At 59.0% G+C, this 23,678-nt stretch overlaps 11 protein-coding genes across 11 annotated transcripts; 3 read left to right on the top strand and 8 right to left on the bottom strand.

Annotated features, from left to right (window-relative positions):
- Nucleotides 1–108: 108 nt before the first annotated feature.
- On the top strand, nucleotides 109–1,068 carry SPRG_08451 (hypothetical protein; the record flags this gene model as incomplete). The annotated part of the gene is made up of 2 exons (XM_012347696.1): nucleotides 109–729; nucleotides 757–1,068. 2 exons carry the CDS (start codon nucleotides 109–111, stop codon nucleotides 1,066–1,068), a joined length of 933 nt encoding a protein of 310 aa, XP_012203086.1.
- Nucleotides 1,069–1,111: 43 nt separating this feature from the next.
- SPRG_08450 (hypothetical protein) lies at nucleotides 1,112–3,149 on the bottom strand (the record flags this gene model as incomplete). Its single annotated transcript, XM_012347695.1, has 8 exons — nucleotides 1,112–1,897; nucleotides 1,941–2,054; nucleotides 2,101–2,212; nucleotides 2,254–2,315; nucleotides 2,359–2,450; nucleotides 2,495–2,716; nucleotides 2,766–2,873; nucleotides 2,917–3,149. 8 exons carry the CDS (start codon nucleotides 3,147–3,149, stop codon nucleotides 1,164–1,166), a joined length of 1,677 nt encoding a protein of 558 aa, XP_012203085.1. The 3' UTR covers nucleotides 1,112–1,163.
- Nucleotides 3,150–3,472: 323 nt separating this feature from the next.
- On the bottom strand, nucleotides 3,473–5,289 carry SPRG_08449 (hypothetical protein). The gene has a single exon (XM_012347694.1). It carries the CDS (start codon nucleotides 5,263–5,265, stop codon nucleotides 3,541–3,543), a length of 1,725 nt encoding a protein of 574 aa, XP_012203084.1. The 5' UTR covers nucleotides 5,266–5,289; the 3' UTR covers nucleotides 3,473–3,540.
- A 307-nt stretch (nucleotides 5,290–5,596) lies between these two features.
- Nucleotides 5,597–7,455, bottom strand: SPRG_08448 (hypothetical protein; the record flags this gene model as incomplete). The annotated part of the gene is made up of 5 exons (XM_012347693.1): nucleotides 5,597–6,060; nucleotides 6,110–6,428; nucleotides 6,473–7,133; nucleotides 7,180–7,301; nucleotides 7,348–7,455. The coding sequence occupies 5 exons, from the start codon at nucleotides 7,453–7,455 to the stop codon at nucleotides 5,651–5,653; spliced, it is 1,620 nt and encodes a 539-aa protein (XP_012203083.1). The 3' UTR covers nucleotides 5,597–5,650.
- Nucleotides 7,456–7,671: 216 nt separating this feature from the next.
- SPRG_08447 (hypothetical protein) lies at nucleotides 7,672–9,258 on the bottom strand (the record flags this gene model as incomplete). Its single annotated transcript, XM_012347692.1, has 5 exons — nucleotides 9,225–9,258; nucleotides 8,678–9,175; nucleotides 8,501–8,609; nucleotides 8,132–8,450; nucleotides 7,672–8,081 (listed from the first exon to the last, which is right to left on the bottom strand). The coding sequence occupies exons 2-5, from the start codon at nucleotides 9,145–9,147 to the stop codon at nucleotides 7,672–7,674; spliced, it is 1,308 nt and encodes a 435-aa protein (XP_012203082.1). The 5' UTR covers nucleotides 9,148–9,175; nucleotides 9,225–9,258.
- A 602-nt stretch (nucleotides 9,259–9,860) lies between these two features.
- Nucleotides 9,861–11,746, bottom strand: SPRG_08446 (hypothetical protein; the record flags this gene model as incomplete). The annotated part of the gene is made up of 4 exons (XM_012347691.1): nucleotides 9,861–10,331; nucleotides 10,417–10,690; nucleotides 10,734–11,582; nucleotides 11,633–11,746. The coding sequence occupies 4 exons, from the start codon at nucleotides 11,744–11,746 to the stop codon at nucleotides 9,925–9,927; spliced, it is 1,644 nt and encodes a 547-aa protein (XP_012203081.1). The 3' UTR covers nucleotides 9,861–9,924.
- Nucleotides 11,747–12,011: 265 nt separating this feature from the next.
- Nucleotides 12,012–14,939, bottom strand: SPRG_08445 (hypothetical protein; the record flags this gene model as incomplete). Its single annotated transcript, XM_012347690.1, has 3 exons — nucleotides 12,012–12,430; nucleotides 12,479–13,474; nucleotides 13,530–14,939. 3 exons carry the CDS (start codon nucleotides 14,937–14,939, stop codon nucleotides 12,086–12,088), a joined length of 2,751 nt encoding a protein of 916 aa, XP_012203080.1. The 3' UTR covers nucleotides 12,012–12,085.
- A 693-nt stretch (nucleotides 14,940–15,632) lies between these two features.
- SPRG_08444 (hypothetical protein) lies at nucleotides 15,633–17,662 on the top strand (the record flags this gene model as incomplete). Its single annotated transcript, XM_012347689.1, has 13 exons — nucleotides 15,633–15,654; nucleotides 15,698–15,807; nucleotides 15,853–15,953; nucleotides 16,007–16,257; nucleotides 16,300–16,442; nucleotides 16,492–16,546; nucleotides 16,597–16,754; nucleotides 16,804–16,835; nucleotides 16,877–16,973; nucleotides 17,015–17,041; nucleotides 17,092–17,196; nucleotides 17,249–17,356; nucleotides 17,410–17,662. 13 exons carry the CDS (start codon nucleotides 15,633–15,635, stop codon nucleotides 17,596–17,598), a joined length of 1,398 nt encoding a protein of 465 aa, XP_012203079.1. The 3' UTR covers nucleotides 17,599–17,662.
- SPRG_08443 (hypothetical protein) lies at nucleotides 17,604–18,108 on the bottom strand (the record flags this gene model as incomplete). The annotated part of the gene is made up of 1 exon (XM_012347688.1): nucleotides 17,604–18,108. The coding sequence occupies one exon, from the start codon at nucleotides 18,106–18,108 to the stop codon at nucleotides 17,659–17,661; it is 450 nt and encodes a 149-aa protein (XP_012203078.1). The 3' UTR covers nucleotides 17,604–17,658.
- A 2,406-nt stretch (nucleotides 18,109–20,514) lies between these two features.
- SPRG_08442 (hypothetical protein) lies at nucleotides 20,515–21,184 on the top strand (the record flags this gene model as incomplete). The annotated part of the gene is made up of 3 exons (XM_012347687.1): nucleotides 20,515–20,744; nucleotides 20,792–20,896; nucleotides 20,977–21,184. Exons 1-3 carry the CDS (start codon nucleotides 20,521–20,523, stop codon nucleotides 21,182–21,184), a joined length of 537 nt encoding a protein of 178 aa, XP_012203077.1. The 5' UTR covers nucleotides 20,515–20,520.
- A 689-nt stretch (nucleotides 21,185–21,873) lies between these two features.
- Nucleotides 21,874–22,941, bottom strand: SPRG_08441 (hypothetical protein). Its single transcript, XM_012347686.1, has 5 exons — nucleotides 22,474–22,941; nucleotides 22,309–22,424; nucleotides 22,217–22,264; nucleotides 22,017–22,166; nucleotides 21,874–21,961 (listed from the first exon to the last, which is right to left on the bottom strand). Exons 1-5 carry the CDS (start codon nucleotides 22,756–22,758, stop codon nucleotides 21,904–21,906), a joined length of 657 nt encoding a protein of 218 aa, XP_012203076.1. The 5' UTR covers nucleotides 22,759–22,941; the 3' UTR covers nucleotides 21,874–21,903.
- Nucleotides 22,942–23,678: the final 737 nt, after the last annotated feature.

Here is a 23,678-nt window from a genome sequence, read left to right as displayed (position 1 = left end):
GAGCGCGTGCGCGACGAGAGCACGCCGGTGCCGGCGCCGCCGACAGCCCAGTTTGTGCTGGACCTAACGATCGAGGGCCAAGCCACGACGATCGCCCATTACGCTGGCATGGACCCGCTCGTCGAAGCGCGGACCTTTCTCGCGGGCATTGGCGTCACGGACGAAGGCTTCATGCAGAATGCCGCGCCGCAGATCGCGCAGATGATCCAGCGCCGCATCGACGAGCTCGCGCCGCCGAAAGAGCTCTTCTCGCTGCCCGTGACACTCAACGACCAGGCCATGCTGCTCGTGCACTACGAGAACAGTACGCCATCGCAGTCCGCCATGGCCTTCCTAACGCAAAACGGGTTCACGGACACGGCGACCGTCAACGCCCTGCTGCCGCAGCTCGTGCAAATGATCTCCAACAAACTGACGCCGCCGCGCGAGCCGCTCTTTTCGCTGCCGATTTCGCTCGGGTCAATGGAGCAGCCGTGCAACTACTTTGAAGGCGACAGTCCCGAGGTCACGGCGCAGCTCTTCCTCGAGACGCACGGGCTCGCCACCGGCGCCAACTATGCGTCGCTCCTCTCGCAGCTCACGTCGCTCTTGCAGGAGCGCATCAACGCCATCAACGCCGAGCGGGCGGCGGCCGCAACGGCCACGACCGAGCCTCCGCTTACGATCCCGATCAACGTTGGAGGCACCGAGGTGCCGCTGTCCTTCTACCCGAACCAAGACCCCGCGGTCGTGGCAGCGACGTTCTGCGACGCGCAGCTTCCCACCGCGAGCGCCGACGACATGCAGGCGTGCAAGGTCGTCTTGTACCAAACGATCACGGGTGTGCTGGACCGTCTCGAAGCCGAAGCCATGGCCGCGACGACGCCGCCGACGCCGCCGACCGAGCGCAAGCTTTTGGTGACGCTGGACATTGATTTGGGCGAGGGCAAGTCGGCCATCCTCTTGTACTACGCCGGCGAGAGCACGGAGGCGACGGTCCGCGCCTTCTGCGACGCCAACGCGATCGACACGGAGAACATTCCGTTCTTGCTCGACGAGCTTCAGAAGCAGATTGATGCGCTCCAATAAGAAGAGAATAAGAGATCCTACGAATCTGAATCTCAAAACCAAACCCTTTTCTTCCATGCAAAATGACACATTGTCGCAACTCCGACAACGACGAGCTAATCCACTTCGTCCAGCGGATCGTCCGACACGTGGTACTTCCTTCGCAGCTCCTCGTCCGAGTCGTACGCGGAGCTCGACGACGCTGGCGCCAATACCGTCTCGGCCAGCAAGTCTTGCATCGCCTCCTCGAGCGTCGCCATGTCCGGGTCCACGGATGGCGTCGACACGCGCTGCGCGGGTGGTGTCGCCACGCGCTGCGCAACTGCTTCGCTCCGAGCGACTGCCGGTGCGGGCGGCAAGACGTCGTTGGCCATCGACAGCATGGCCTGGACGAGCTCGCGCGGGTCGCCGTTCGCCGCGGCCACCATGACATCGTGCGTCGTGTGGCTGTAGAGATGGTGCAGAAACCGCTGGACGTCCGGGTGCGCCCGCAAGAGCGCGGCCATGCGCTCGTGCTCGTCGTCTCCGTCGTCGTCGTCGTCGTCGCCGCCACGTCCGAAAAAGTAGCCGCGGTACTGCTCCATGAGGTCCTCGTCCTCATAGTACTCGTCGTCGTCGTCGTACATCTCTTCGTCCGCGTCATCGTCATATGCGTCCGCGTCCGCGTCATAGTAGTCATCATCCTCGTAGTACGAGCCGTCATAGTCGTCGTCGTCGTCGTCGGCGTCGTCGCCGTCGCCGTCGTCGTCGTCTTCCTCGTCCTCGGCCACGTACTCGTCGAGGTAGCCTTCGTAGTCCATGGGGGCCTCGCCAATCGCGCGCTGCCGCTCGGCGTCGTCGACGTCGGTGGCTACATAACAAGGCTAGTCACACGCCAATGGACGGCTCCATACCAAAGGGAGAGTAGCGGAACGGCGTCGCGCCAAAGTTGACACTCACGGGGTACGTCGTGTTGGTACCGACGCACGGAAAGAGCGCGCGGCCCGGGCACACGGCAAACGCAGTGTCTAATGGCACGCGACTTAGCATGCACCCACCGAACGATAGACGCACCAAAGCGATGGCCGTTCTTGGTCAAGAAGAGCGTGGCTTCGTGGCCAGGACCATAGTGGATGCCGCAGCCGACCGTATCCGAGGGCCCATACGTTCCGACGACCACGGGGCCCTAAAGACGCATGACAGGATGCACATGCACATGCAGCGTACGTCGGGCTCGGTGATGTATGCGCCATCGCTGCTGTGGTAGCCGTACGACCACGGCTCCCAGCCTAGGCGCGAGATGAGAGCCGCTTGCAGTGGGCACATGACGACCGGCATGGTTTTCGAGCAGCGCAAACGACGACGCGATGAAGCCGACCGAGAAGAATCCGTTCGTGTTGTTGGCATCGCCGGGGTCCCGAGGCCTACCGTCGCGATGAGTGCTCCGACTGCAACACGACGACATTACTCGATCGGCGTCGCGGCGAGCGTGACTTCAAAGTAGACGGTCGAAACAACGTCGACGACGAACGGCCCCGTGGCGGTCGGACGGTGCACGACGACAGTCGGCTTGAAGCGAACCGGCACGTTGGACCGGACGCTGCGCCCTTCCGAGTACTCGCCATCAAGGAATTTCGTCATGGCAAAGCGCTGTGGCGCCCCGACTTCGCGGCCCGTGAGGTCGGTGATGCTACGATCGCTGTTAGCTGGCCATACGTAGGTAGGTCGATGATGCGCACGCGTATTCGTCGCGGTCGTCCTCGTCAAACTCATCAAGAAAGTCGAGGTCCATGGTCGATGGCACCATGCGCATGGCCTGGCAGAGGTAATGGTAGGCATCGCTGTGTCTACGGGCGCATGAGCTTCCTGAATATCATGGGCCATGCGTACCGAGGGTACTTGGCGGCGAGGAAGGGCGAGAGCACGAGCGGCGCCGGGAGGGCAAAGTTGGCGGACGCCCACTGGCGGCGGAAGACGTTCTTCCAGAGCGAATCGCGCTCCGTGATGAGGCCGTGGAGGAGGCGCGAGGTAGACGAGAGCGCGCGCAGGCCATGCGAGTCCAAGCAGCCGACGATGCGTACGACGAGGTCGTGCGGCAGCGTCTCGAAGCGAGCAACGTCCATCGTCGGCAATGGCAAAACCAAGCATGCGTATCCGGATCCGCTACCACGTGCGCGAACCTGAGATGCGCGGGAATCTTTTTGAAATGCATTGCTCGATTCACTGCTGCAGTCCCAAGCCGCTCGCATCGACGAGGTGGCGACTGCTCGACCCGATCTGCGTAGCTCAAAAGGCTGGCAGAGGCCAACGGTCGAGGCTGCCGGTACTCGCACGTGGGCTCTCGATCGGCCAAGACAGCAGACAGGCGTGCATTTGCATGATCACATCCAACGAGCCTCTCTTTTCCCGCGCTCCTTCTGCAGCAACAAAGGTCGACAAGACGTAACGAAGAGAGAGAGTGGGATTGACGGGGGTGTCTAGCGAGTTTTGTGTCTAAATAAAAGAGACCGGCATTTACAGGTCGAGCTTCTCCAAGAGCAGCTTCGTGCCAGCTTGGGCCTTGGCCTCCTTCGAGAGCTTCTTGGCTTTGACCGCGCTCGAGAGCGTCTTCTTCGCCTCGGCGTGGTCCAAGAACGCAACAAGCACGAACGCGCCGCGGTTGGACGCGGCCCAGTCGCCAATCATGGCCGCCGGCAGCGCCGCAAGCAGCGGCGCCGACAGCTTGGTGTCCTTGATCATGCGCTGCAAGTGCTTGTGGGCGAGGAGGTCGCTGCAGAGCGGCTCGGCACCCTCTTCCGGCTCGTCCGCGACGATCGACGCGGCGACCGCGGCCAGGAGATCCTTGTTCTCGGTCGCCTTGAGCACCTCGTAGAGCACGTGGCCCCCCATCTTGGAGCGGAGGAGCTCGGCGGCATGCTCCATGCACATGGCTTCGATCGTCGGCTGGAGACCCTTCCAGAGCTCCTTGCGGCGGACCGCCGGGTCCTTCTTGTAGTTGACGACCGTCTCGCCGTCCGGTCCGGAAATCATCGGCGGCTGGAGGAGCGCAATCTCATCGGGGCCAAGGTACTTAGAGTTGAGCGGCGAGAGCAGCTGAAGGAGGAGCTTGGCGCCGTTCGGGTGCAACGCGACCTCGTGCCAATGGCCGTGGAGCTCCGAGAGCACCGACTTTTGCACGAGGACGGTGTCGTCGACAACGTCCATGACGCGCATGATGACGAGGTAGCCCGAGATATGGTTGGTGGCTTCGAGCACCTTGTCCTTGAGCGTCTTGATGACGCGCTTGCGGTCCTTGGGGTTGCCGAGCGCGAGCGTCATCGTGACGACCTTGGCGCCGTTGCGCGTCGCAAGGAGCGCGACGGCCGCGTCACGCACGTTGGGCACCATCGCGTTGACCTGGTCGACGGACGCGACCGTCATGTACTCGAGGAGCAGCGACTGCACGTACGACATGCCGAGGAGCTGCTTGTCGATCATCTTGTTGAGGATGTCGGCCACATGCGATAGGATCTCTTCCTTCTTGGAGGGCGACTGCGCCACAATGTCGGCCAGCGTCTTCTTGGCGCCCTTCGCTTCGTACTCGCCCTTGAAGAGCGCGAACTCCTTGCCGTAAAACTCGAGCTTGAGGCCCGAGAGCTGGCGCGGCTGGAGGTACTCGTGCGCGGCTTCGAGGATGTTGGCCGCGACGTTGTGCGTACCGAGCTTGACGACATGTCCCGTCATCTCCTTGACGATGAGCGCGCGGTCGTCCTTCCCGCCGTACTTGAGCATTTTCTGGACGAGGAAGTAGCCGTACTGCATCTTGCTGAGCTCGAGGATGTACGGCTGGAGCTCCTTGACCGCGCCCGAGCGCTGGGCGGCCGAGCCAAACTTGAGGAGCGATTGGATCACGCGCGACGCGTCGTGCTTGGCCGCCACGTCGTAGATCTTACCCTGGACGAGGCCGTAGAGCTCGTCGCAGAGCGCCGTGCGCTTGGCCTTCTCGACGTTGCGCTCGCGGATGATGTTCCAGATCTCCTTGGCGCGCTTGACGACCTCGTAGTGCGGGCGGTTCATCTTGCGCTGGAGCTTGTAGTCGATGGGCTCCTTACTGCTCTTGCCGTCCTTGGAGAAGGGCTTCTTCACGAACGGCTTCTTCTCCGTCGACTTGCCATCCTTCTTGTCGAACTTGGGCTTCTTGGCCGCCTTGTCGCTGGCGCCGCTCGTCGGCCGCTTCGTCCCTGCGTTCGTCGGAGCCATCGTTTTGAGTTTGACGCAAGCCTCGAATTTGAACTTTTTAACGAGCACCAGTCAAATTCTTATTGGTGCGCTATCCGGATAATACGAAACCCACCAATCGTACGCAAGGAGCCTTTGGATTGGAGCACCATACACCAATCACACGCCGCGATTGGACAAAAGATCTGGCATCGGCCCGCAACCGTGCGATTCGAGCTTGCTATGGACGGCTACGAGCAATGTGGCACGTACCAGGTCCGAGCCAGCGCGGTACCGACGGCGACGACCGTGCTCTCGGCGCTCGAGTGGCTCGGTCGATGCAACGGCGAAGCGCCTTTTGCAGGCGACACCATGGACATGCAGTACTAGTATGTAATTATTGGCCAGCACCACCGAGATGCCTATACTACTCCAGCCATGCGCAGCTGCCGAGCGGCTTGGTCAAGCGGTACACAGCTGCGTTCGTCGTCTTGTCGACCTCGATCGAAACGTGGCCAAAGACCTCGTCATCAAGGCCAGTGCCAATCTCCAAGCCGCGCTGGTGAATATCGAGCGTGCACATCAAGCTCAAGCGCACGCAAGCAGTGGCGTCGCCCTTGTCGTCGCAGAGCACTGCGAAGCAGTCGGTGCCACGCTGGCTCAAGCACGGCGACTGCCGCATTGCCGGCATCGTGTGGCCAAAAGCATAGATACCACCGCCTTGAAAGTGGAGGCCCGGTGTCTGCAGCAGTGTTCGGCCCATGATAAAGCGCCATAGAAGCTGGTGCTTGTAGTCGTTGAAGGCTGGCGATGCAAACTTGGAGAGGGTTGCGCCCGCTACGCATAACATCTCCGTACCGCTCTGTCAACGAAACAAACACAATACCGGAGGGCGCGATGGGCGCGGGCAGCAAAGGCACGCGGCGCCACCCCAAGAGCATTGGCAAGAGACTAATCGTGAGGAAGAAGACAGCGAGCGCATACAGGATTTGAATCGCGCTCGGGTGGACGGCCGGTGCGTTGAAGAACCAAACGTACAGCTGCACACACAAACTCGACTGGCCTTGCACATACGTGAGCGGCCCCGCGACGAGCGTGGCAACGAGCCAAAGAACCGTCGGGTCGAGTGGCGTGAAGCGGTCTTCAGCTCCGTACATTTTGAGGACGCGACTCAAGCCCGAGACGAAGGCGTACGCGAGCCACGCCTACGGAAAGGTGACGGATCTTGACCACGAGACGTCGGACGTACAGTGCGCGAGAGGTAGACGTAGGCGGTAAAGTGAAACCAAAGAGCATCCACTTGAACGACCGCGAGCATGGCCGAGCCAATCACGGGCGCGCTGAGCCATAGGTCCAGACACATGCCCGTCGTAGATACAATGTCGACGAGCGCAAGGCTCGTGGGGTCGCCAACAAACAAGGTGACGCGCGACGCTGGGTAGCGTTGGCAGGATGCCATTGCCTCGAAGACGACACGGTAGTATTGGTGCCACATGAGAAACGCCATGTGCAGGACCAGTGCCATGCGAAGCAGCAACTTGCCTTCCAAGAAGCGGACCGACGGCGACATGCGAAACGAGCTGTAGTACGTAAAGACACCGGGCGCCGACGCTGCGGATGCATCCACGTCGTTCCCAGGCACGATCCACATGCAGATGATGGACACTTCGAGGTGCAGTGCGTGGTTTTGCTGGCAGCCTCCGACGCCGCGAAGCGATGGCTCGGCGGCAAACGCGCAGAGCGTGTCTTGAAGGCTTGTACTGAGGAGCGCGCCATTGTTGAGCGTGTACACAAAGCTTTCGTGGCAGGCACTCGCGAGAATGGGCTCGCTGAGGTTGAGTACCATGCGGTGCATGTCCATGCTGCACGCGACGTCGTGCTCGTATGGCGCGCCTGGCAGAAAGGTCGCCCTAGCGTTGCGTGCATCGACGAGGTATCGCTGCCGATGCGTTGTACCGGTGTTGGCTGTAGTTGAGCCAATATGCCGACGCGTCGTGCCAGTTGGCGTCCGCGCGCGGGTGGTCCGTCGGCGTCTCGACCTGCCACGGGTAGCTCTCGTACAGATACGCTTGCATCGGCTAGGGAATGGACCATGATCGATCGAGGAGCGTATATGGAGCGTACGGTCAGGACGACGTAGAGGGCCCATGCGAGGCTGACGTAGAGCGACCGGCGGCTCACGGCCACGACGGCCGCGGGCCGACTCGGCGCGGCTGGCTGCACGGCCGACATGCCACGAAAACGGCAAAGATATCTTGTCCATTTGTAGCCAATCAGAACGCGACCACCTCTTCAAGTGGCATCCAATTGGTCGCCCATTTATGAAGCATTGAATACGCTACTCTTTCTAAGCCAAAAATACAGCCAACACAGCTTGTCAAGAGCAGAACGACCGTAATATTGTCAAGGACATGAAAACATGATATTGTCAGTCGATACAACGAGAGGCTACTCGAGCCAGCGACATTGGCCGTGGTAGGGCTCGACGATGACGTAGGAGAAGGCGCCCGTCGCCTTGTCGACTTCAACTGACATTTTGCAAAACGGCGCGTCGCCCTCCGCCTTGGCCATAATGACGCTCGACTGATTCGTATCCAAGAGCCGCAGCAAGCTCACGCGGATGCATTCGGTAGCACGTCCTTGCTGGTTGAAGACGAGCACGTAACAGTCAAGACCTCGTTGACTGAGCCCAAGCGCGCACCGAAAGCTCGGGTTAGCATGGAAGCACGCGTGCAGGTTGCCGCCGTGGAACACAACATCCCGCGTCTGGGCCACGGGCATGATTTGGTACCGAAAAAGCATCCGGTGTTTCCAGTCGTTAAAGTCGAGCGACCCAAAGATCGTGACGAGATCGAGCCCTAGGCGTGCCACGTCATCATACAAACATCAAGATATATATAAGTCGCACCGGACGGGATGACGGTGGACCGAGCAAGGGGGCAGCTTGCGAGGCCCAAAATGAAGGGTAGCGTGGCGATCGTACTTAGGAAGAACGTGGTCGCGTACCCGACTTCGATCGTGTGGGGGTCCGGTGCCTTGGCGTTGAAAAACCAGTGGTAAATGCGGGTAAAGAAGGCGCTATGGCCTTGTTGATACGTCAACGGGCCCGAGACTAGCATCGTCGCAATCGAGACAAACGTGGGGTCGACAGGGGAGACGCGTCGCTCCATGTGCAGTCGCTTGAGGATTGGTGACGCGACGGCGAGCGCAAAGTAGGCGATCCACACCTAGTACATTCATTTTCAGATTCACATTCACATTCCAATGCAACGAGAACCATGCGGGAGAGGTAAATGCAGCCGAGCATGAATTGCCACGTGTCGTCCAATTGAACAGCCGCGAGCGTCGACGAGCCAATGACCGCGGCGCTGAGCCAGACGTCGAGGCTCATCACGAGTGTCACGAAAGGGTCGAGCAGAATCAAACTGGTGGGGTCCCCAAAAACACTTCGCACCGGTGGCCCTCCACGAGGGTGCAGTCGCGCAGCAAGTCACGGCAATGCCGATAATAGTCAAACCAGAGACGGTAGCCAAGGTAGAGGAGGAGGAGAACGCGCCACGTAAGCTTGACGTACAGAAAAAGGATCGACGGGCGCATGAGGAAGATGTTGTAGTACGTGTAGATACCCGGCGTCGTCAAAGATCGGTCGAAGTCGTTCCCGGGTGTGAGCCACGCGCAAAGAATGCTCTGCTCGATCCCGGCCACGACATTCTTTTGGCACGCGCTAAACGCGTCAAGATGGGTCGCATTCGGCCTCGCTGCAAACGCACAGAGCCGGTCTTCGAGGCTCACGCTTAAAATCGGGCCATTATTGAGCTTGGCCAAAAGGCTTGGGCGGCATTGATCGAGCGGAATCGGCGTCGAGAGGTTGAGGACCATGCGGTAAATGTCCGTGTTGGTCGCTGCGTCATGGGAGTAGGACATGCCATCACGAAACGTCTCGCACGAGTACCTACACCAAAGGAATTCGGTATCGTCGATCCGATGCCAAAGGCGGGTACCGATCATGGGCAAAGACGAGCCAGAATGCTTCGACTTGCTGCCACGTGGCGACGGTCTCGACCGACGGCGGTGTCTCGAGCTGCCACGGAAAGTTTTCGTACAAGTAGGCGTGCAGGGGCTAGGGCAAAAGCGCATGAGACGACACGACACCGCGTTGGTTACCGTTAAGAGAAGGTAGACAGTGATACAGGCGGTCGCTACCCTGGAGCGTGGGTGCTGGCGCGCCGGTGTGCCGGTCAATCGTCGTGGTGCGGCCGCAGGGCTCACTTGCTGCATTGGATACAATAGTCTAGCTATTTCGGGCTGTCGACGGTTGAGATGAAAGCGACGTCGCTGATTTTGGACATGCCGTTTTGGCAGGTGGGTCTCCCGGCAGTGCCTCTGCACGATCATCCATACTCTACCACCGACGTGGGCTATGACGAGGTTTCATTCTTCCCTCTCACGTTAAATCTCGCTTTCCGATGACGCGGACCGGTGTGACGACACGCAGTCGTATCGCATGACGAAAGTTTGACGTGTCTGAAGCGTTTTCGATGGGCCGCTGCCTTTTGAAGGGTCCTAGACTAAGACCCTCCAAATGTCCATCACAACGTTGGTTGGACTTCGGGTCAGGCAAAGAGAGCCGATCTTGTGTAAACCTCCGAGATAGTATATATCGATGGAGCGCAGAAGGCTATAAACAATTGCATCTCTACTCTATCCAATGGCACTGTCCGTGGGGCGGCTCGATGACAACAACGAAATCGCGCGGGTCGTCTTGTTGGCTTCGATCGTCAAGTGGCCAAAAGGTATATCTTCGTCGTCCTTGGCAACGACGAGGCTCGTCTGCGTCTTGTCCACGCAGCTGTACAAGCTCACGCGAATGCAGTCGCACGGCAGGTCGTCGTTGGCTGCGTACACCACGATATAGCAGTCGAGACCGCGCTGGCTCAAGCTCGGAAACTTGCGAAAGTTGGGGTACGCGTCGTAAAAGCTGTAGATGGTTCCCCCGAAATGGCGCAGTCGGCGGTACTTGGCCCGACACCGCAGCTGCAGCGCCAAGAGAAATCGGTGCTTGACGTCGTTGAACGATGGAAGGGCGTGGCGCAAAACCATATACGTCTCTGCACCAATAAGAATCAACCACGTTCTGAAGGCACCTACCCGTGGGGACAATGGAGGACTGCATGGAAGGACATGTGGCCAGACCCAAGACGATGGGTGTCAAGCCGACCGTGCACAGAAAGAAGAAAATGCCATAGCCAATTTCGATCGAGTGCGGGTCCGGCGCCTTGGTGTTGAAGAGCCAGAGGTACAGACGCGTGAAGAAGACACTGTGTCCTTGCTGGTAGGTCAACGGCCCCGCAATGAGCGTCGCTGCCATCGCCACGAGCGTCGGGTCCACGGGTGTGAACCGGCCTTCTATGTGCAGCCGCTTTAGGATCGGTGACGCGATAGCGAGCGAAAAGTAGGCAATCCATTCCTATTCCAATCGTACTCTAGTATCAAGTTGACACACCTGGTACCATGCGCGCGAGGTAGAGGCAGCCGAGCATGAATTGCCACGTGTCGTCGATTTGAACTGCCGCGAGCGTCGACGAGCCAATGACCGAGGCGCTGAGCCACACGTCGAGGCTCATCCCAAACGTCACGAAAGGGTCGAGCAGAATCAAACTGGTGGGGTCCCCCAAAAATACTTCGCACCGGTGGCCCTCCACGAGCGCGCAGTCGCGCAGTAGCTCGCGGCAATGGCGATAATAGTCCAACCAGAGACGGTACAGAATGTACAGGACGAGCACGACGCGCGCCGCGAGCTTGGCGTACAGAAACCCGATCGACGGGCGCATGAGAAAGATGTTGTAGTACGTGTAGAAGTTTGGACCGCTGCTGCTTCGGTGCATTGTGAGGTCGTCGCCGGGCGTGAGCCACGCACAGACGACGCTTTGCTGGATGCCTCCGAGCTTGTTGTCCTGACACGCTGCGACAGACGCTACGAGGGAGGCGTTCGGGCTCGCTGCAAAATTGCAGAGCGTGTCTTGGAGGCCTTTGCTCAAAATCGCGCCGTTGTTGAGCTTGGTCAGAAGCTTCGCATTGCACTCATCGAGTGGAATCGGCGTTGAGAGGTCGAGGACCATGCGGTAAATGTCCGTGTTGGTCGTCGGGTCATGGCAGTAAGACGTGCCATCGAGAAACGTCTCGGACGAGTACCTAACGCGGCCATGAAGGACGAGAGTTCGTGCATACAATGGTGGCAACCGGTCTTTGGCAAAGAGGAGCCAGAACGCCTCGGTCTGCGCCCACGTGGCATTGGGCATGATCAAGGGCGGCGGGTCCAGCGCCCACGGCAGATTCTCGTACAAATACGCGTGCAGCGGCTAGGCGTACAGAAATCCATATTCAAAGTGGACTCGGGACCACGAGTTACCGCGCTTGCTACGTAGGCGCCAACAAGACTCGCGAGGAGCATTGAAAAGATATTGAGCTGCACGGGCGTGCCACCCGGCGGCCGCGGCATCGACAACGGCGACACCCGCGACATGGCGCGTTCAGTATTGATAGACGAGCCTTAAATTAGCTCCTTCGGATCAAAGGACCCTAATATAGCGCCTTTTCGACATAGGACGTTCCGTCTTCGTGGCTCGTCCTGAGGAGCGACAGCGAATTCGACGACCAAAAGCTCGGGTGCATCTGTTCTTTGAGCTAGGTTCTACCTTGACAACACCAGTTGGATAACACTTGCCTTGCGTTGCTCGTCGCTACGAGCATCGTCACTGTACGAGCTTGCACTCGCTGGCCCTTTAAAAGTCGAGAGTTGCCATCCATTATAGCTCAGTATGATGTGAAGCGTTCAAAACTGGAAAAGCGTGTTTGTGGGGGCTTACAAGACCGCGTACGTCGTGGCCGGGCCCTTGGCGCCGTCCTCAGTGTCCAAGCCGGACGTCGTCATGCGGCGCAGCGAAGGCGCGTGCAGCATCGACGCGTTCCATTTGGCGCGCGTCGCGAGCGCGTCGACGAACGCTCGCAGCGCATGGCTCGAATCGTCCTTCTTGGGCTTCTTCGGCGTCGCTTCCTCGTCGGCCGACGTGGCTTGGGCGACCATGTCGGCAAAGAGCCCGTCCTGCACCTCGACCAAGTCGTCGTACGTGCCTTGCTCGGCCACGACGCCGCGGTTGAGCACGAGAATCAAGTCGGCGTGGCGCGCCGTCGACAAGCGGTGCGTCACCTATCACATATATACATATCTCCTCTTGATACGTTGATACCATCCTACCGAAAGAATCGTCATGCGCATGGTTTTGGCCAACCGCTCGAGCGTGCGGACGATCGAGGCTTCCGTTTCGGGGTCCAGCGCACTCGTCGCCTCGTCGAGAAGGAGCAGGCTCGGCTGCCGCACGAGCGCCCGCGCCAAGCACACGCGCTGGACCTGGCCGCCGCTCATGTTGCACGTTGCGTGCTGCCCCATGACGGTATGGTACCCGTCCTGCAGCGTCGAGATAAACTTGTCGGCTTCCGCGAGCTTGGCGGCTTCGATGCACTCGGCGTCAGTCGCGTTCAATTTGCCGTACCGAATGTTGTCGAGAATCGTGCCGTTGAGGATACCGCCGTCTTGGAAGACGACCGCTGTCTCGGCCATCACACTGGGCTTCGTGAAGCGGCGGAGGTCCGCGCCGTCGACCGAAATCGCACCGGCCTTCAAGTCGACCGACTGCATGAGGCAGTTGAGGAGCGAGCTCTTCCCGCACCCGCTCGGCCCGACAATGCACGTGTACGCGCCCTTGGGAACTTTCGCCGTGAGACCGTTGAGCACGAGCGGCCCCGTTGGCGTGTACTGGAAAACAACATCGTGGAACTGCAAGTCGGACGCCAGCGGCGGCATCACCTCCGTGCCCAGCGACGACGGCGACGACGACGATGTGGTTGGTGGCGGCGACGGTGGTGCGAGCGCGAGGAGCTGGTCGATGCGCTGGAGGCTCGATGCGTTTCCGATGGCGACGCGCATGAAGCCGCCGAGGACGGTCACGGGCGTCGAGATGCGCGCGAGCATCGTCACGAACGAGAAGAACTCACCGGCCGAGAGACTGCCGTGGCGGACTTGGATCGCAAGGCCGGCGGTCATGGTCGCGACGAAGATGTACATGGCCGACTCGACGTAGATTTGGACAATGCCGCTCCAGAAATCCTTGGCAAACTGCGCGATTTGGAGCGTCGCGACGACGGCCTTGAACTTGCGGACGAGGGTGGTTTCGAGCGCGTAGGCGCGCACGACCTACGTTGAAAACATGAAATGTGGTCTAGAAAAGCATGAAAAATGGACAAAATACCTTTTGACACGCGACGGCGTTGGCAAAATCCGACGCGACGTAGGCATTTTTCGAGCCAAAGAGCTTGCTCTGCTTGGCCGCAAAGCCCTGCGGACCGGACGTGACGAGCACGAGCGCAAACGCAAACGAGAGGAGGCCGAGCCACGGCTTGTAGTAGAGAAGGTACCCGAACCCAAACGCGATCGAGACGCACGGATTGATGAGGTTCCAAAAGACGGCTTGCCAGAGCCCGTTGACGCGCGCGAGGTCGCTCTGGAAGACGTTGTTGAGGTCGCCGTCCGAGCGCGTGAGGAAAAACGCCGCGCTCTGCTGCAGCACCGTGTCGAGCAGCGACGTCTGGACTTGGGCCGTCGCTTTCGAGATCATTTTACTCTGAAAAAAGCCCATGAGCGCATCGCCAAACGCAAACGGGATGCAGAGGCAGAGGAGCCCGGTGACACCGGTCGCCAAGGCCGCGTCCAAGTCGGCGTCCGAGACCGTTGCGTTGGCCGAGGCGCCGTACGCAGGGAACGCGTGGTCGGCCAGGTGGTTGAGCACATAGGCTTGGATCGGGTTGATACTCGCGTTGATGCAGACCACGAGGCACACCATGAAGAGGTCGCAGCGCTGCGTGGACCAGTGCCCAAGCGTACTGCGCACGACGTCGAGCGTTCCGTATGCATGCGTTGAGGCGTCAATGTTGCGCAAGTACGAGAGAAAATCCGATGTTGGCACGTCCTTGGGCTTGTACAGAAGCGCTTTCTCGAGAAACACGAGCAACTTGTCGTGCGTCATGTCGCCTGCGTCGTTGCCGACTGCGAGCATCGAGAGATCGCGGTCCAGCGCGTCGATGGCGGCTGGCGCCATGCCCGGGATGCGGCGCAAGCTCAGGCGCACGCTCGCGACCGAGATGTGGATACGCTCAAAGTCGGCGCGGAACTTGTGGAACTTCTTGGAGAACGCTCGCGCCCGCGGCTTGAGCACAATGTGGAGAGCGGCCAAGAGAAAGTACCCGAGCACGCAGTTGTAGACGTGCGCGGGAACGTAGACGCGAAGGTACAGGAGGCTCGCCATCGCCAGCAGCACGACCAAGTCGAGGACGGACGCCACGTTCGTGCAGAGGAGCGTGCGCAGCGTCAGGAGACGCACCGACATGTCGGCGAGGTAGAGGGCCATGCAGCCGCACGAGAGCGTCACCGAGAGGATCACGTACCACTCAAAGCGGTCGAGGCTCGGCGACGTGAACGCAAGGAACACCATTTGCCCGAGAAAGTCGACGAATGCCACGAGCATGTACGTGTAGTGCCACTTGCGCATGTCGAGTAGCCGAAGCAGCTTGACGCGGGCGTCGAGGAGGTGCGACGGCGACGCAGTCGCGGGCGCGCTGCCGTACGTTGGCGCCGCCGCCAGCTCGGTGCGAACGTCGGCCATCGATCAAAGGCAGAAAGTGAGCCGACTTGGCCAAGGCAGTCTTTAATGTCAATGTTTTAATGTATGTTGATGTTTGTATTGAATGCCATGATTTGGAATTAAATTGCCATGCAGCGGCCACATATCACCCACAATCCGATGGAAGTGCAAACAGCTGCTTCCATGGCAATAGAAAAAGCAAGACTATGACGTGGCAGTCGCAGCCGGCCCGATGCTCTTGTGGCCGCATATCGGTCAAAGCGCATGTACCGGTATGTTCTGTACCAACCATGTGGACGAAGACAGCGCTGCCCGGAATGTCCCCATGAAGCGTCAAGCTACAAGGTTGGCGAGGTGCTAGCGTTGACGTGCCCTATACACGATGTACAATGGGCGGCAAGAGGCTGCCTTCGTCCATTAATAGCACATGACATGGCAATCAACCTGGCTGCGGCCATCCAAATGCATGCACCTGTATGGCTTCCGCGCATGCGATGGCAGCGTCGCTCGTTCGGTTGCTTTAGTAGAGTAATCGTCTTTCAACGATTCGGTACGCCCTTGGTCGACGCCCGAATGGTCCTATTGTTGTATAGACTGCAAAGACGAATGATATCGGAGCATTCAAATCAAACGTCTGAGACGATGCCACGTGTCGGCGCGCGGATTGGCTGCGCGGAGCCAATCCACGCGCGACAATTCGAAACCCCTGGCATCATGTATGTCCACCAGCGCATCGGTACCCGCCCTCGCGCTACTACGATCACTGACCTCTGGCACAGGCATTTTCTGTCACTGTACTTCGTTTGTGCTCGTGTGCTACACGCTCAAGAGCACGGATTGGGCCTACGATGCGGCCAGCCTCACGGGCATCGGTCTCTACGACCTCGGGGTATGACCTGCGCCGCGCGTGGATGCGACGAGCAACTGCGGATAGGGCGTCGGTGTCTCGATCAAACTCGTCGATGCAGGTATTAGCAAGCTCGGCTACGACGTCGTGGACCCGGACAAGTGGCCCGCGTCGTCGTCTGCCTTTTGGTCGGTCGTCCACATGTATCGTATATCTCCGTTCAACAATTCGCTGCGCGTAGCGCGATCGCGTCGGTGGCAGCGCACGATCCGTGGTGCCACTCGGCGGCGCAGTGCGCGCGTACCTTTCATGCGTTTGCCTTGCTCGCTGCTATGGGTGGGCTCTACGTCAGCACCCACGTCGTGCTCAAGCGCCGGTATCCGTCGTGGGACGGGGCGGGCCGCTCCGCGTCCTTGCCGTGGGCTACATTCCTCAGCTTTGTCCAAAGCGCGTCGCTGCTTATCGTAGTTGTAGCGTGGAGTGTGGCACAAAGTACGCTCTATTGCATGCCATCGCACGCCGTCGATGTACTAGGCGCCATGGACACGGTGTGCATCGCCGACAAACTGGCCAAGTCGGCGTGCGTGACGCTCTCGACAGGCTTCACCATTGCGCTCGTCAACGTCGTTCTCTCGCTCTTCGTGTTTGGTCTCTGGCGCGTGAGTCACAAGTGGCTCGTACGTCGGTGGTAGTCGAGTCTCTTGCAACGTTTACGCTGCCGTGTAGGAAGCCAAGGCGTCCGGGGCCCTTATGGACAGCTTCATTTTGGCAGCGAAAACAGGTCCGACACACTCATCGTGTTGGCGCCATGGAAGTCACTGGGATGTCTAGATGACTTGGACGAGGCGTTGGCGATCATTGCAGGGCGCGCCGACATTGACGGCCTCGGTACCGATGGCCGCAATGGACTGCATTGGGCCGCGGCCCTCAACCGCAGTGCAGTCGTGCACGTTTTGCTCAAGAAGGGCGCGCATATTAGCCACAGCGACGTACTGATGCGCCATTTCGTGTGTCGTCACATTCGTTGATGGCGTGTAGAAGGACGGATGGACGCCGTTGCACTGGGCGAGGTTCTCAATCTCGTGTTGCCACATTCATCTCATCCGTGTAGCCGCATGGGCAACCCCGATGTGGTGCGGCTGCTTGTAAAACACGGCGCTGACGTGAACGCCAAAGACCCGTGGGGCACGACGCCGCTCATGCTCAGTGTGCTTGGCAAAGCAAGACGAGCACCATGTGCCTCCTCGAGCTCGGCGCGCACGTCAATGCCCGCAACGTACACGGACACGGCTTGTTGTATCAAGTTGATACACTAGTCGCATCTAGGTCTTTGGACAAACCGTGCTCATGATGTGTGCGCAAGAAGACGCCGAAATGCACGCATTTGTGGTCTTGCTCGTCAACGCCAACGCGTCCTTGAAGCTACGCGATGTATTCCAACGACGTTCTCTGGACAAAAGATATAACGCATATGCGTTCTTAGAGCCAAGGCATGAACGTGCTGCATTACGCTGCCGGCGCGGGCCTCAAGAACATTGCTGCCACGCTGCTCGAGTGCTGCACACCGGCGGAGATCGGGCAGCTCAACAAGGTCGGACTGGCAGTTGCCTCGACCATCTGGAGTACTATGAAGTGATCGATTAGTTTGGCGACTCGCCGCTCCACGAAGCGCGGCTTCGACAGCGCAAGACAACCGCTGCCATTTTGGAAGGCAATCCCAATGCGATGCTCGAGGCGTCGAGTGGCGACGACTCGAGCGACGAGTACGAGCTGCGGTCGGACATGAGCGACTCGAGCGACTCGGGCGAAGAAGACAACGAAAGGGCTCGGTAGCTGACTGGGAGTGCACACGACACGGATGATGATAATATTACTATATAATAAGAGGCGCCATTAGATCTTCAATTTACTCTGCATCGTCTCGGCCTTTATGTGGAGGAGCTTGGCACGCGCCGCTTGACGTTGCCGGACCTCGCTCGTGTGCTCGTGCAAAATGTGCAAAATCGGCTTCAGCCCGCGCTGGCGTGCCAGCGTGAACGCGCTGGGCGTGATCCACTTGGGCTCGTGCTCGACAAGGCAAAGGACGCTCTCCGGTCGGTTCTCAATGATGGCCTGGTGCAGCATGAAGCGCGTGTCGGTCAACGACGAGAGCAGCATCGAGCGGAGGAGGCCAAACACGCTGTACATGCCATCTTCCTGCATCTCGGTCACAAAGGCGCGCCACGCTTGGTACTCGGTGCGAACGGCGTGGGTCATACCGCCTTGGTAGGCCACGACCTCGCGGACCAGCGCCGGGTTGCCCAGGACGGCGTGGCTAGGAGGTAGTAAGAGGGCGCGGGGCATTTTGAGTTCTGGCGATCGAACGCGACGCTGGATGTAACACTGCGCGGCCCAGCTGGTTGCAGAGGCCTGCCAGCGTCGTGACACATGCGCAAAATTTCAAGTCCAGGTGCGTCAAGGACGGTTTTATGCCCAAAAGAGCACCGGTTGCAAGGTCTTGGGTGCAGATTGCGTGGGAATAGTCTCTGGCGTGGTGCATTTCACATCACGCCAGGAGCAAAGACGCTGGATCTTGGCAAGGTTAAAGAGCCCGTGATCACGTCGATGGCGTCGTGGTGTGGGTATAACCTCGAAGAAACAACAAAAACCGGGCCCAGAGGCCGAAAAAGCACGCGGCGCATCCATGGTTTTTTGCGGTTAAACTGCCCATGCTTTCGCTGCATCCCTCGATTGCATAATCTGATATCATGGGACAGATACACGCAATTTGCTGCATTGGAAATAATTGACGACCGACTGTCCCACTGCTCGCTCGATGGTTATTGCTCTCTACTGATGGACGAGTACAATACTACTTGAAATTGAGTTTAACTGCTGTGCGTCGCACCGTCTAGACGATGTCCTATGTGAGATGGCTGGGTTAAGATGTGGTATGCGGCGTTTCTGGTGCGCGACGGATCTGGTCACACATCGGACGCACAAAGCTTACTAGCCGAAGACGGGCTGGAGGCTGGCTGGACAAGGGATCAATCGTGGCGTGAGGGGCATACTTTGAGCCACATACGTAGCATTCTAGCTGTGCAATCTTTGGGGGTTAGTTGTGCGTGCAGCTATCTTGCTCTATGCCCTACCGGTTTTGGCGCAGCGGAGGAAGAAATGATCAGGCTGGGGGCGAGCTTGCACCGTCAGCTTGCAAAGGTGGTCACAACACACTGCGCTGCTTCGTAGAGACCCACACCTCCTGACGAGAAGATCACAGGGCTCGAGTATTCCCGGATTCCATAGCGCTAGAAGCTTAGCGCTATTAGGTAGAGCGAATGGGCACACAATGCAGTACGAGGCTATATGCAGCTAAAATCGTTCAAACGCATGGCATCATTCTCGCTGCTTATTCGCCCATTTTACACTCATTTTAACCAATCCGATGAAACGCCAGAAACACTCTTCGATGTTGCGTCGCTCAATCGCCCAAGAGCGATGAAAAATGATTTTGCCTTTGCTTTGCATGACGATAGAAGGCACTTTGTTGGTCAAGAAACGCTAAGCCACGGCTTCGTTGGACGCATACAGCTCAAGAAATCCACCAAATTGTTAATATTGACACATACCACATATAGACATATATAACCATATCTAAAGGTTCTTGTTGGCAGCGGTATCTGGATCGCATCCCTCCCTTCTGTAAACCTTGGGCTGCGAACCTTGGCGAAACCAAAGAGATAACTTTCTGCTCGTGTACACGTACAACATTTAAAAAACGTGTATGCGCGGCCTATAATTCTCGGGACGGAAGGACTGAGGAGCTCTGAAAACTAGTGCTAATACAAGTAGTACGCGGCTGCCGTCGGTGAACGAGGCCACAGCTCGAGGCCTCCAATTGCAGTGCACATGATAATCGACGCACCTCGTCCGGTTCGGTTGGCATAAAGGATTGGAAGATTGTTGAGGAGCTGCACGTCGAGGGGTTCTACCGACGCGGAAAACGCCGACCAGGTCCACCGCACGCTCAGATTTGAGAAGGACGCGGTGGCTTGAAGGTATGAAATCGCAAGATGTCGTCGCAGTCATAATCACACCCGAGATTGCGACAACGCGCCCAGTTTTCATGAATCGGTGACACGGAGCGGCGCATTTCTGAGGTTTTCGCTTCATACGTGTCGTTTGCACATGATCAAGGTCCAAACGTCACATCGATTCTATGAGACTGACTCTATAATGCATTGCGATCGCAGCCCTATTGCCCATAACTTTCGTCACGCATCTTTGAGCAAGCACAGGCTTGGCGAATATGACGGAAGTCTTGATGACGATACCTGGCTTCGCGGGCGTCATGTCCAAAGACTTCCTGTCGCACGTCGCAGTCAATGCAAATGAGAGCCAATGAGGGGTCCATGGAATTCGACATGGTTCGCGCCTCTTGATTCGAGCGGCGTTGCGTCATCTGCGTTGGGGCATAATGTTGTCTCTCGTCCCATGCAGGCAGTGGTCTGGGCCGATAGAGTTCTTGCCACAGCCAATTCGTCCCGAAACGCTCTAGCTCTCTGGGCATGGCCACACATGTCCTTGCAGTCAGTACCAGAAGCACGGCAGGCAGATCGCTGATGTGAAAAGAGACGATCGGGCTGACGATGTGGGCACAACGTGATCACCCCTTTTTGGGTGGCCCCCCACGGGGTCCCATGAAATGATATTTTGAGAGGAAGTTGAAGATGGAAAAGATCGAACTCGATCGATCATTTTCGAATTTGTCGCGCCATGCACCTCACCGACGTGCCCACAGACCTACTGAGTCACACGCTCAGCTTTCTTGACGCGATGGACCTCCGCGCGGCCTCGGTCGCGTCCAAGGGGCTCGCGTCCGTGCCCACGGAAAGCCACTGGGAGGCCCTCTTTCGCGCGGCATGGAACCAACTCAACGCGCATGTCGCCAGCAGCGAGACCTTGGAGCTCTCGCCGGCTCTCCAGGCAGCTTATCCTATGTGCGGTTGCGACACCAAGCACATATCGTGCTCATGGCAGAGCCTAGGCGGCGCGACTGCTTTCGCTGGCTCACACAGGTTGTCGCGCCAGTCCCGACGAGCGCCGACATTGCGCACACCAATGTCCTCGCCAACCTCTCGTCCAAGCACCGGTGCGTTTTCTTCTCTTGAAAGGCAGGAGACCGATGCATGTTAGGATCGAACCGGTGGCATTTGACGATGCGACGCATAGGCGCGTGACGGCGATGGCGCTTGGCATCGACAGCGTTGGTGGCGACCGGTCGATCCGCGCCAACACGCCGTTTCCGCTCAGCCCACGCGTGCAATTGACCAAGGCATCGCCGCACACTTGGCTTGTCGACGTTGTGGCCGACGCGTATTTTGAGATTACGATTATGCAATCGGCGAGGGGCTCGGCCATCGCGCTGCCAACGAAGTAATTGACCTTGTGCAGGCCCGAGCCCTCGACTCACAGTGGCCTCTAGTGCACTCGTGTGCGTTGCTATCGGGCTCGGCACCAAAGACTTTCGCGTCATCGGACAGCAACCTGGTCGCACAGCACAATATACATGGACTCACGCGAGCGGTAGGCTGGGACGCGCACTCGGTCGGCTACCATAGCGACGACGGTCGCTTCTTTACCAACGGCCAGGTAGGGGGTCCTGCCATCGAGACGCAGCAAGGTCACGGCGCAGCGTAGGCGCATCCTTCGCATTGGGCTTTGGCGTGGGGGACACACTCGGCTGCGGCCTGGTTCGCAGCGCGCACGGCTCGTCCGTCTACTTTGCCCGGAACGGCCAGCGCATTGGTAAATCGTTGCTGTTGTCTGTGTGCTCACAAGGAGGAGCGTTGGCGTAGGTTGCTCAATGCCATGCCCGCATGCGCCATTGTACCCTGTCGTGGGACTCGATGCAGCGTACTCAGTCACGCTCAACTGCGGCAGCAGCCCTTTTCAGTATGCACCGACGCTGCAAGGTGACGTGGCGGCGCTCGCCAAGGCGCCGTGGCCCCAGCGAACCACCCACCCACCGCAATGGCCACCCTCGCTTTGGCTGTGGGCCCTCCTCGGACTTCTCCTTCTCGCGCAAGCTGTGGTCGAATCGGAACGACGACGATGAATATGAAAAACGTGCAGTGTTCCATCGTGTGGCATCGCACATTAGACTCGCGAGATCTTGCGCGACGAGCCGGGACCCATGCGCCGCTTGCCGCTGGCGCTAGTGGACAGAGGCGGCGGTGAGCGAACGGAAGTGGCATTGATGTTCATCGTACCTGCGCTGGAGGCCGCCAAAGGTGTCGCCAAACATCATGTCCGAGTCAAACTCGCCTCGGTCGCGGGGCGCGTTGCTGCGCGCCTCGGCCACCGCCGCCTTGACGCTGGCCTCGAGGGCCGCATTGGCTTGGAATTGGTTCGTCGCGCGCCTGGGACGTGTGAGGAATTCCATGTCACAAGGAAGAAGCATGAAGCATACGTGAGGACAGTGTCCATCTCGGCGACAACGTGCTTGGCGTCGGTTTGCCTAGTACGAACATGAGAGGCCGCAACGGCGTAGGAGGAATGTACCAGTCGGCGAGACGCGCAATCATCGCGTCAATGTCGGCGACTTGGACGTCACGGCCCACCGCATACTTGGTGTCGACGCGCTGGTTCTTCTGGTCGAGCTTGCCTTCAATGAGGCCCTAAACGCTCGCACCCATGAGAATCGTCGTCGACATACGCACGTCGTACCGAGTACATGGTCTCGATGATGATGTCTTCGACGTCCCGGACGACATCAATGTGAAGCTCGTCCATCAAGACCTTGTACGGGACCTGCTTGTACTCTTGGCAGAGGCTCACGACCGTGAGCTTGCGCAGCTTGAGCTCTTGCGCCGGCGTGAGCACCGGAACAGCGCTGGCCTCCTTCTCGCGGACGTAGTCCTTGAAGCGACCATGGGCGAAGATCGTGAGGAGCCGGTAGTGGCTCTGCTGGTCCGGCTGGTCGCTCTCGGCGAGCGCCATGACGTTGGGCATGTGGAGCAGCTCGCCAAAGCAAAGAGCTTCTTGTTGGAGAGGACTTGCTGGATCAGCGCCATGCAGGCGCGGCCGCGCGCGGTCTTGGCCAGGAGCGTGAACTGCTCGAGGCTGCCATCGTCTGTCGCCACCATCGCTCGATCTTCACAAGGGCCAAAGTCGGTATCCGGATACGCCGCCGCCTTCAAAGCGCACCTGTTTCGCCAGATACGCAAAGGCGCACCTGCTCCGTCCTCTGATCGCGCGCCTCGTCGGCTCTCGCTCCTGGGATGCGAGCCGACACTACGGCCGCATCCTTCTACGTATGTGTGCTTTGCACGGGCGTCGAGGCGCTGGCGCATAGGTTGTTGCCATTGTCTGCGAGATCCTAGTACGTCGTTCTCGCATCCTTGGCGAGGCGATGACGTGGCGCACGTCCATCGCTGCGCGACTGCCATCACATTTTGGATTGCCTTAAACCAGTCGAGGTTCGCTCGCAGTCTTGCATGTTCGCATTGGGCGACCGCTGCAAGACTGGCAAGGGTACAGTAGCTGGCAAGGGTACGGTGTGCAGTGTAGTAGCATTGTCGGACTTGTCGCTTGTTTACGGAGAGGCTGGTCGCGGCGGAAGCCTTTTGTCGACTCGACGCGGTCCGCCCGGTCGGTAGTAGCCGTGGACTCGTGGTGCGATCGATGATCGGCGAGGCTCCGTCGCTTGCCCTTGGTCGTAAAGCTCGGATACATGTAATATCTTGTGAGGTTGCTTTGGCGGCGCCCGTCGCTGGCGCCGCCGACCCCGTCGTTCGTGTCTTTGCGCCGCCATCCATCGGTGTCCTCGGTCTTCCGCGCACTGGATACCGCTGTGTAGTGGTACCACAGACATGGAGGACTCGTTGGGTGGTGGCGTAAGCAACACGGCCGCACTTCAACCCACCGACAAC

The sequence above is a fragment of the Saprolegnia parasitica genome (genome assembly GCF_000151545.1).
Source record: "Saprolegnia parasitica CBS 223.65 unplaced genomic scaffold supercont2.38, whole genome shotgun sequence".
Classification (NCBI taxonomy): Eukaryota; Oomycota; class Saprolegniomycetes; order Saprolegniales; family Saprolegniaceae; genus Saprolegnia; species Saprolegnia parasitica.
The sequence above is the reverse complement of the archived record's forward strand: the minus strand, read 5'-3'. Positions and strand labels throughout refer to the sequence as shown.

Excerpts from the sequence above, each read along its gene's own strand:
- SPRG_08449 (XM_012347694.1), bottom strand. The coding sequence starts at position 5,265 with ATGGCTCCGACGAACGCAGGGACGAAGCGGCCGACGAGCGGCGCCAGC.
- SPRG_08441 (XM_012347686.1), bottom strand. The coding sequence starts at position 22,758 with ATGCCCAACGTCATGGCGCTCGCCGAGAGCGACCAGCCGGACCAGCAG. Across the intron at positions 22,425-22,473 it reads TCATCGAGACCATGTACTCG|GGCCTCATTGAAGGCAAGCT; the intron begins GTACGACGTGCG and ends GCGAGCGTTTAG. Across the intron at positions 21,962-22,016 it reads TTTGGCGGCCTCCAGCGCAG|CGCCAGCGGCAAGCGGCGCA; the intron begins GTACGATGAACA and ends TCTGTCCACTAG.